Source organism: Microtus pennsylvanicus, chromosome 3 (genome assembly GCF_037038515.1).
Source record: "Microtus pennsylvanicus isolate mMicPen1 chromosome 3, mMicPen1.hap1, whole genome shotgun sequence".
In the NCBI taxonomy this organism is placed as follows: Eukaryota; Metazoa; Chordata; class Mammalia; order Rodentia; family Cricetidae; genus Microtus; species Microtus pennsylvanicus.
The window spans coordinates 137,978,296-137,989,150 of record NC_134581.1 but is presented as its reverse complement, the minus strand read 5'-3'; the positions used below and the strand labels follow the sequence as shown (position 1 = coordinate 137,989,150).

The 10,855-nt window shown below is 55.2% G+C and overlaps 1 protein-coding gene across 1 annotated transcript in view; it reads left to right on the top strand.

Moving 5' to 3' along the window:
• Positions 1 to 2,182: 2,182 nt before the first annotated feature.
• Positions 2,183 to 10,855, top strand: part of Nr4a3 (nuclear receptor subfamily 4 group A member 3) — a 41,447-nt gene continuing 32,774 nt past the window's right edge. Inside the window, exons 1-3 of the mRNA XM_075967251.1 lie at positions 2,183 to 2,786; positions 5,982 to 6,155; positions 8,267 to 9,231. Coding sequence (XP_075823366.1) covers positions 8,269 to 9,231 — 963 coding nt within the window. The 5' untranslated portion in view covers positions 2,183 to 2,786; positions 5,982 to 6,155; positions 8,267 to 8,268. The remainder of the gene's footprint in view (positions 2,787 to 5,981; positions 6,156 to 8,266; positions 9,232 to 10,855) is intronic.

Here is a 10,855-nt window from a genome sequence, read left to right as displayed (position 1 = left end):
GTGACGTCCGGGATGGGTATCCCCGGCTCTCAGGAAGTGGTGGCCGCAGGCAGCTCCGCCCCTTCGCGAGTCAGGGCCCGCCCGGCAGGCCCGGTGGCGAGACCTGGCCCAGAGGCTTGCGGTGCCCGAGCGGGCGGGCGGACGGGGGATCACCGCGCCCGGCCTCGAGCGCGCGCGTGTCACCAGCAGCGCGCCCCCGCTCGCGCCCGCGCCTCCCTTCAGCCCCCGGCCCTCCGCGCCCTCGTCACCCGGCACCACACGGGTCAGGCCGAGTACAAGATGGCGACTCCGCCGACCGCGCTCCGGGACGAGTCGGGGCGCCCCTTCTTGCGGCTCGAGCGCGCTCCCGAGGACCCACTAAAAATAGCCGGGACCCGTCTATATTTGGTTCGCCGGATCCCGCGGCGGCCGCGCGCGTCCCGCCCCGCCCCGCCTCGCCCCGCCCCGCCCCGCCCCGCGCCGCGCTGAATGGAGACGGGCGGGGGTGACCGAGGGGAACCTACTCCGCTATCTGCCGCGCGCGCCGCCGCCTGGGCCCGGCCAACCGCCCAATTTAGTAACATCGCCTGCGTCAATCACGCGCCTCGCGTGCGTCAGCGCCGCGCGGCTCCAGGTCCTGCTCCCCCAACCCCCAGCCTTTGAATGGAGACAATGTAGGAGCGCCCTCCTTCCTTCTGGGCGGGGATGGGAACGCACCCGCAGGCCGGGGGCTCGGTTCCCCGGGCTAGGGCAACTTTTGGAGCGTCCTCTCCTGGTCTTAGGCACACTAGCCTGCTAAAGTGAAAGTGGAGGCGTAGACTTACAGATACATGATGCACAGTGTTGTTTTGTTTTTCGAGTTTCTGGTCCTAGCAGCTTGAACTTTCTTCCATTCTGAAGCCTGTGCTACGACAGGGGGTCCTCTTCCCCCGACTTTGACAGCCACACGCTCAAATCTTGGGAACAGGTCAAAATAAAAAACGCCACTTGAGATTCTAGCAGGCCGCTAGAGACCGCAGCTGTCTGTATTGTTTCATTCAAACATTTCCTTCTTAAAAAAAAAATAATAATTTCTGGTAGAGGTTATTTTCATTTAGCAGCAACCATTGGAACTAAGAGTTCTTAACTCGGACACGGTTTTTGTTGTTTTGTTTTGAGCAAGAAAATGACACCCTAAGTTCATTTCCAAGAAGAAATTGCTGCCCCTCTTACAATCGCCCAGGCTTTCTGCATAACTAGGAAGACAAATGTGTCCCGGGAGACCAAAGGAAATCCCCTAGAGACAGATTAATAAACCCTGTTGATTGATTTTGAAATATTTCATTTGAGAGATGGAAGGGGAGGCGTCTACAACCCTCAAAAAAAGTGAAAGTGCGAGTAGAGTTCCCTGTCTGACCCGGTGCTGGGGAGGGGAGAAGCTCTGTTTAACAGTCATACTCGCTCAGCTGTTCGACACGTGTGATGTGTTTGTTTTATATATAGTTTCTCGTGCAGTGCGCGCGTGGCTGGATGTGCACTTCTTTGAGTTATAAAGTGTCCAGTAAAGAACCCCACACCATAAGGGTAAAGAAATAAAATCTTGTCCCTGGAGCCATCTGCATCCCAGTGCGAAACACCAGCAACAGACAGGAGGAGGAGGTGGAGGTGGCGGCAAATGAGCCCAGGCTCAGAGGGCCAGAGGGACGTAAACAGCCTCAGAACCACGGCGTGAGGAAAGCACAGCTGCACCTCGGGGAGTCTTCGGGCTGGTGCCAGACTCCTTTAGCAGCGACTGCCAGGTCACTCGGAGAAGCTGGCTGGCGGAGCCTTCCCTTTCGGAAGAGCCGTCCTCTCTCTTACCCCCTCGACCTGGCTCGTTGCCCCGGGGCAGCCTCGGAGGCCAGCCAGCAGCACTCCTCCAACTCTACTCCACCCGGAGCCTGACAGCTGGGCGGTCCCGCCTGACCCGCAGGCTGGCTGCTGCACCCTCCGGTAGACGGGCGCCCGGGCGAGCGGCTCCGTGGTGGAGAGATTGGCAGCCACGGGGCTGGGGTGGCCAGTTCCCCGCGGATTCCATTGTGCGGCTGAGCGAATGACCGGGGAAACGCGCGCGCACACACACGAGCACACACACGCACACACAAACACCCTCGCACACGCGGAACCGGCTGGGCCAGGGGAGGGAGGAGGAGGGTGACGTAGCGTCCCATGGCGTCACATTGACGTCTCGCATTCCAGGCACTCTATGGAGAGGCCGCTAGGGCTCCTGTGGCATAAATGACGTGCCGAGAGAGCGAGCGAACGCGCAGCCGGGAGAGCCGAGTCTCCTGCCTCCCGCCCCCTACCACTCCAGCGCCTGCTCCTCCTCCGTTCCCCATACACAGACACGCTCACACCCGCTCCTTAACTCGCACACACAGACACACGCGCGCTCACACGCTCCACACACACACACTCCACTCTCTCGCGCGCTCACACCCCTCTCGCCCGGCGCCCTCGCCGGTGCCGCGCGGCGCCGCAGCCGGACGCCCCTCCTGGGCTCACTTTGCAACGCTGACAGAGCGGGCAGTGGCCGTGGAGGTGGGAACCGCAGCGACATCCTACCCCCGGGTCGCAGCAGGAGACTGGACGCCGGCGGAACCTCTCGGCGGCGCTCTCCCATGAGTTGGGATCGCAGCATCCCCCGCCAGCCGCTCACCGCCTCTGGGAGCCGCTGGGCTTGTGCACCGCAGCCCTTCCGGGACAGCAGCTGTGACTCTCCCCCAGTCCAGATTTCGGGGCCGCTCTCTAGAAACTCGCTCTAAAGACGGAACCGCCACAGCACCCAAGTACGTATGATTTGCCCAGTTAATGCGGGGACTTGCTTAAAAGTTGGCGCGCTGGGAAGCGTCGCTCCTTAAATTGACAAGTTTGAGTGTGGGGTGCCCCCCCACACACTCGCCTCCCCACTCCGGCTTTGCTCGCCAAGCGGCGGGTGGGTTCCAATCTGAAACTTTTCCCCTGTAGCCGGCCCTTGGGGACCCTGGAGCGTATGAGATTCCTCTCCCCACCCAAAGAGGCGAAAAGCCTCTAACAAAGAGGAGGACCTGGATTTGTGCTGTAGCAGCTCCAGCGTTGTAATTCAGGGTATTTCGGCTCTAGTTGTCATGGTAATGATGCTCTCGGCGGCGGCGGCGGCTGCGGCGGCGGCAGAGAGTTGAAGCCCCGGTGATGAACGGCAGTAATTTTCCTGCGTTTTAAGTGGGTTTGAAAATAGGGACTCTGGTGGGTTCAAGTTAATGTGCCTAATGGTGAAACGGAGCTGGTTGTCTGGGAGAAAGCTTAGGAGGAACGGTGCCTGGGCAGCAGCGGCCGGAGTTTGCAGAGGCGCTGGAGGAGCTCGGCAAAGAGGGTGTAATTGTAGGAATGTGGCTTATTGTATTGAAATGAGCCTGAGGCTCCACTAGGCACGTCTGCCTGGCGTCGCCGACTTGCTGGTTTACACTTTTCCCCACGGAGGTAATCGGGTGTAATTGCCGACTCTAGCGCCCCGACACGCGTGGGGACGGCGTCCTTCTTCTCCGGGCCTTGGCTGGTGTGGAAAAGGCTTGCGTTACTTTTCAATGCGCTTTCGGAGAAGTTGCTCCGAGTATTTTATTCTTAGTAGAAAGGAAAGTTCTAGGTGGTGAGAGGGAGAGCTGAGCAGGCGAGCGCAGCCTGCGGAGACTGGCTTTCAAAGGCACCTCTCAAACCTGTTGGAGGCTTCCGGCAGTCATGAGGGAGCTCATGATCATTGGTCTCTTGATTTCCAAGAACGTTCTTGGAGGTGGCCTTTTGTTTATGTGCCCGGGTTCTCCCGAGGGAAGAGCCGCGAGGAGTGTGTGGTCATCAGTACTCTTAGCTGCTTCTCCTAGGGCCTTGGGTGCTGGGAGAGAGGTCACAGGGTTCGGTTCAGCCATTCCCTCGCTGTTTCAATTCTAGTGATTCTCTTCCAACAACCGGGAAATGTTTCTATAGAACCGAGTTGGGAAAGAAAAGATGCTCAGCGCGCATACTGAACGCAATGAATGGGATTACTTTATTGGAGTTGTTTTAGCCGAAAAAGATAAGCATAACAAGAAAGCCAAAGACTCTCGGAGCCATAACTCCCTCCACAGACACCCGCCCCCACCCCCACCCCCGGGACCCAGCACTCGCTCACAGAAATTCTCCCCCGGGGGTTGTCTGGGCTCCCTCAGTCTTTCTGAGAATCTCTGTCTTTCCCTTTCTGCTGGTCTCTCTTCCACCTCTCTTGCCCCCGCCCAACCTCCGCCCCCGCTCCCAGGGTTGGAAACTCCGCGGAGGAGCCGGGGTCACAATGGTGTGTTTCACGGTTTCCTCCACACACTTCACCACGGGGAGGGGAACACGGGGGTGTTCCCTTCGTCTGCCCCCGAGAAAGAAAGGGGCTTTGACAGAGGTAGTTATTTCTTCCTAATTTACAACCCCGAGGCTCTGTGCTCCCGGCCCCAGCGGCCACGAGCCGGAGCGACAGAACGTGTTTCCAGGCGCAGAGGCTTTGCCTAGGTAACCGGCCGATGGGGGGCGGAGAAAGCAATGGGGTGCTGGGCTGGGCTGTACGGTGGGCGGTGTGCGGGCCTCCAGGAGGAACCCCTTCCCTGGGGAGACGCGACCCCCGCCCACCCGAGTTCAGAGGCCGCCCCTTAGAGAAAGAAGACTACTCTGGATAAGGCTCCGGGGGAGGGTGGGAATACCCGTACCCAGTGGAAGGGGGGTCGCTGGACACCCCCTCTTTTAAAGATGCGAGAGGGGGAGGGCGAGAAGCACATGCTACAGCTGTGGAAAGATCCACTCGTGCCAGCGCTTCAGCAAGCGCAAGATTTCCGTCGGAGGACCTCGGGCTGGGGATGGCAAGGGAATCCCCCATTTCCTGGCCATCGAGAATTTCCTAGACCTGGGGAATCAGAGCCCCTTTCTCTCTACAAGCAAACTCGGGGTGCGGGAGCGGCAGGAGATGAGACTTACCCCACTCTTAGATCCTGCGCTCACCAGAGGTCTTTCGGTTAGTTTGAGGGTTGGGCTCCCCCTCAGGGGGGCACGTTCCTAACCTTTGAGCTGTACCCACCCCTGACAAAGGGGGCGCTATAAGCCGGAATTTGGGGCAGCTGAGTCCTCCCTGCCAGGCAAGCTGAGCTTCCAGCTACAAAGTTTCACTAGGCTGTGCACCGGGACCTTCGCCCGGGAGCCGCTCTGGGCGCACTCCGGAATGTACCCCCTCTGAGCCACCGGGTGGCCTGGAGCCTTAAAGCCGCCCACCCTCAGGGATACCGCCCGCTGAGTGCAGGGGACCTCCCTTGGTCCGCTGCAGCCGTGGCCAAAGCTGTCCGCCCGAGCGCGCGGCTCCCAGAACAGGCCTTCTTTCCTCAGTACCCTTTTGTTTGCTTGACCCCTGGCCCCCGAAACTCGCGACTAATAGAAAGGAAGCTCCATTAGCATTTAGAATGAAAAGCGCAGACTTTCTTAATTCCTCCGGGCATTCATGCATTCGTTCCGGACCTTGTGCATTTCCTATGCGGCGTGTAAAATTTGTGTTTGAGAAGTGGGGGCCGTCGGAGTTGAAAAATGGCTATTTTCTTTTCTTGTATACTCACTGACACCACCACCCCCAAATTCGGGCCATATTCGTTCCTCAAGTGTTCTCATTTCTTCGGTTTCCCTGACTTCGTAAGCAGGGAACCAACAGTGTGTGTAGAAAAGATCAATTTCTGGGCGACGACAGGCTGTGGGGCTTTTTAGCATCAGATCGCGTACCACAAAAGCTGTCTGTTAGCTCTCCAGGTGAAGGCAAACCTTCCCTTAGCTACCTTGCTCCTTGCCCAGGGATTCCGTGTGCCCTACGCACTTTCACTTAATCTTATGATAACTCTTTGTAATTAACTAGCTTTTCTACAGGTTCCCCACCCCCACCCCATTCACCCAACCCTGGGAAAGATGACCCAGCCTAGTCTTACCACAATATCTGTCCCCTCTCTCGGTGCCTGCAGAGCCCACTGCGGGAGAGCGCAGCCCGACAAGCCCGGGCTCTGAGCCTGAATCCTCAGCAGAGCCGGGCTGCACAGCGGCTGCTTCGCCTCGTCCGACGTCCCCGCCTCCTACACTCTCAGCCTCCGCTGGAGAGACCCCCAGCCCCAACATTCAGCGCGCAAGATACCCTCCAGGTAGGTATGAAGCAAGGGAAATGGTGGGGAACCCAGCACCCCACAGGCAGTCTGGTCAACTCGCCCAGTACCAACACAAGGCTGCTGGCCCCGGATTTCACAGCACAGGTGGCTTCCTGGCACGAAGCTACGCTGTATACCACACCCTGTTGCTACCAAGCAGAGCAGTGAGATTATATGAACCATTTCTCAAAATTATGTTTCCTAAGAAGAAAAGCAAATACTCCAAAGAGATTAGGATCTTTTGTTTTTAATAGCTTTATTTCTGTCCTTTTATATCCAACATATTCATTTAAGGAATCACTTGGAAAGCTAGGGGACATTTTTATTGGTCTAAACCCCCAATCATTTGTGGTGCTGGTGTTTGGAGAATTGAGTCTCAGAGACAAGGAGGAAACCCATGTGAACCGAAGACAGAGATGTAAAGGCCTCAGATTTGGTTTGTACAAATTTGTTAAATAGATGGAAAGAATCAGGCCTCTGTAGGCACCAAAGATACTGTCACTGTCCTGTTAGAGACTTCAGAAAGACAAAGAGCAAAAGGGAGAGGCCAGCAAGGAAGAAGGGCAGGTGACTTTAAGGGGGAAGTCCTAGGGAGGGGAAAGATGGACACACCAAGCTGTGTTCTTTCTTTTAAATGACTAGTTTTCATTTCAGCCTAAGAACTAGACACCAAGATAAGTAATCTTTAGCTTCCAGCTAGCTCACGAGGCCTCGCTTGAGAAGAAAGCAGGCTTGAACTGGCTCCTCCTCACCGCTGCTTCTTCCAACAGGCCCTCATCACCCTTTTTCAAGTCAAGATCTCATCCCATGCATGCATGACTCAATCAGATTTGGAAATGTGGGTAAGAGGAAGATGTCAAAGGAAATGTGAAGCACTGGCTTCTCTGTTAGTCACACCCTCACGCCACACCCTCCAAGAAGCTAGGCACCTGAGTTTCCTTTGACTCGGAAAAACCAACCACCAGAAACTCCCCCCTGTTGCCACTTTGATTTAGCCATAAGAAGGAAAATTATTAGAGAAATCATCCAGTAGAGACAGTAACTCCCAGGGCCTTCTCACCCACCTCAACCTCTGGGATTACAGCAAGTGCCATACCAGCCGCTTCCAGGGCCCAACCGAGGCAAACTGGCAGGGAAACTGTATCTACTTTGAACTGGCAGAGAAACTGTATCTGCTTTGAACTTGCTTTCTTCTTTTTTTTTTCCCCCTTCCATCATGAGAAAATACCTAGACTAGCCCTGCCTGTTAGAAGAGCTGTTAACTGTTGTCATAAAAGGGCTCTACCCTTGCTGGATCAGAATGCCATGCTAGTCAGAATGGGGAAGCAGCGTAGTAGACATATATGCATCCGCGCACCACCCCGTGCAGCAGAGAGTAAGAGGGTTTGGTGGGTGTGCTGGGTTGCAGCTGATCTTTCTCTTTGCAGATGGCATCAACTCCCCCGAGTCCATTTCCTGGGCCTATGTGCCCATCTCACCGCTTAAGCTGGCTGAAGTCATCAGTAGGAGGTCCAGTTTGCGCAGGCTGCTAATCCTGTTTGGAGGAGTGGGTGGGAAGCAGCTACCGACCACAACTTGTGTGGGCAGCCTTAGTTGGCACTCATGAAATGTTAGCATGTCACTGCCTCCCTTGTCCCACACAGGACATCTTTTTCACTAACACATGGGTTTACAAATTATTGTGTGTAAGTCTTGGGTGGGGGGGACCAATGGCCTCCTTCTACCCAAATTAACAAAGCATTCCCTTCCTTTTCCTTGGCCTTCGATATGGCTAGGGAGACCACTCCGGTTGGTTTTGTTTAGGATTTTAGCTATTTTTAAAATTTCTCTGGGCTTTTGAGGGAAAGAAAACATTTGTATACAGATCTGCAGAACAGAGCAAGGGAGGGTAAAGTTATCCCCAGCAGGTCAGGTTCTATCCTATGCCCCTTTGTCAATCAGGGACTCAGCTGTCTTCCCACCAAGGAAGAAAGTAAACTTGGGGCACTCAGTCTTTGCCAGCAGGTGGGAGAGGATGCCACTTCCTCTGTTTCCTGATTCAAAAGCAGTGAATCCAGCTGGCAAAGGAGTGTCGACTGGCTTCTGAGCCCCTGTCTCTGTCCCTGCAGATATGCCCTGCGTGCAAGCCCAATATAGCCCTTCGCCTCCGGGGTCCACTTATGCCACGCAGACGTATGGCTCGGAATACACCACAGAAATCATGAACCCCGATTACGCCAAGCTGACCATGGACCTCGGTAGCACAGGGATCATGGCCACCGCCACGACGTCCCTGCCCAGCTTCAGTACCTTCATGGAGGGCTACCCCAGTAGCTGCGAACTCAAGCCCTCCTGCCTGTACCAAATGCCACCTTCCGGGCCACGGCCTTTGATCAAGATGGAAGAGGGCCGTGAACACGGCTACCACCACCACCACCACCACCATCATCACCATCACCACCATCACCAGCAGCAGCAGCAGCAGCCGTCCATTCCTCCTCCCTCTGGCCCTGAGGACGACGTCGTGCCCAGCACTTCCATGTACTTCAAGCAGTCTCCGCCGTCCACGCCAACCACGCCAGTCTTCCCCCCGCAGGCGGGGGCGCTGTGGGACGACGAGCTGTCCTCGGCGCCTGGCTGCATCGCACCGGGCCAGCTGCTGGACCCGCAGATGAAGGCGGTTCCCCCAATGGCTGCCGCGCGCTTCCCGCTCTTCCATTTCAAGCCCTCGCCGCCGCACCCTCCAGCGCCCAGCCCAGCGGGCGGCCACCACCTCGGCTACGACCCCACAGGCGCCGCTGCACTCAGCCTACCCCTAGGAGCCGCGGCCGCCGCCGGCAGCCAAGCTGCTGCACTCGAGGGCCACCCTTACGGGCTCCCGCTGGCCAAGAGGACGGCCACGCTGACCTTTCCACCGCTGGGCCTCACAGCCTCCCCTACGGCGTCCAGCCTGCTGGGAGAGAGCCCTAGCCTGCCATCGCCACCCAACAGGAGCTCATCATCCGGCGAGGGCACCTGTGCGGTGTGCGGGGACAATGCTGCCTGCCAGCACTACGGGGTACGCACCTGCGAGGGCTGCAAGGGCTTCTTCAAGGTGAGAGCATGCCTCCTCCAGGTGCTTCCTCCGCTCTGCAGTCAGGCACCTTGCTGAGACAGCTAAGTGAGTTTAGCAACATTCTTGCCCCTGCCAGTTTGAAAGCCTACTCACAATGCATCCTATTCCTAGGCTAGCTAGGACTTCAGACCCGTCTTTCTCAGGGCTTTTAAACTCAAGCTGTCCATGAACTTGATGGGTCCGCCCCAACCTCTTGAGCTGACATTGCCTTCTGAGCGTTTGGGTTTTTATTTGTTTGATTTTTTTGTTTGTTTGTTTCCTGGGCAGGAACTTCTGCAACTTCTAAACTTCAATAATGCCCAAAGGTCCTTATTATCCCTCCTTGCCTATACATACCCAGAGTGTCTGAGAGAATACTGCCTGTATGGCAGACCTGGGAATTTGTCTCTCAGTCTTCACAGAAAGAGCTGCAAGTCTAGAATCAGACAGACTTAAGATTGAATTTTGGTCACTCAGTAGCTGTTTGTATTCCCTGTGCTTTTAAGATAGAGGATAATTATTCTTGTTTCTTAGAGAAGAAAACGGAGGTTCAGAGAGGTCAGCCAGCTGTCACAGAACTCATCCTCAGAGTGAGGTGGAGACAGGGGGTCCACTCATACCTGTGTGCTCCCAACGCCTCCTTTTCATAGTTCTGCAGTGGCAAATTTGGGGGGGTAAACCAGCTAGAGTCATTTTGGGACAGCTTCCTCAATAGACGGGAGGAAGGTAGAACTCAGGCCTGGCCAATCTACCCTGTCCTCTAGAAACACTTGCCTCCTTAGGTCTGTACACAGACACAGTACCCACGTTGATCCTTCTCTCATAGACACAGTGAAGAATTTTACAGTGGGAGTGTCATCAAGCTCACCATATTTACCAGCAAAGAAACTGATCCCTAGAGAGTATGCCTTGGGCAGGCTTGGGCAGTGGCATGGCTTGTGTGTGGGATAGAGGCCACTGGTTTCGCTTGACCCTAGAGTTCAATAGTCTTTCAACATCTGATGGGTGTGTGTGCTTGTGTGTGTGTTTGTGTGTGTGTGTGGGGGGGAATCAGCTTGCTTATTCTCTTGTTCTTTCTCTTTTCATTGAGTCTCTGATGGTTCTAGACATTTCTGTCTTACTCTCTTTACACCCTAACCGACTGATACTTCAGGCATGCGCAGACCCACACAGATGACCTAGGTGAAGTGGAATGTTGATTGGGTGACGAGGATTGGGGGGGGCAAATAGAGTATATTTAGGAGCATGCTGAACTTGGGGCTGGAAGATTCAAGTAGGAATCCTAACTCGTCACCACCTACCAGTTTATAACATTGGCCATAAGTCTTCTTGCTAGATCTTAATTTCCCAGCCATTGACTCACACCCAGAGAAAATCTGTATTAAATAAGAAAGCAGCATACAAGAGCACTTCCTAGTCTTTAAAGAGCCATAAAACATTAGTTATTAATGAACGGAAACTCTGAAGTATTTATGACAATGTACATGCTGGTAGCTGGACATATATCCAACAGGCAGTTAATTTTGATGTGACGATGGTTATCTTGTCATGCATTGAATTCTCTAGGTAGATGACAGGACGCTCGGATATAGATGTCGCTATGTTAAATCTCTACAGATACACA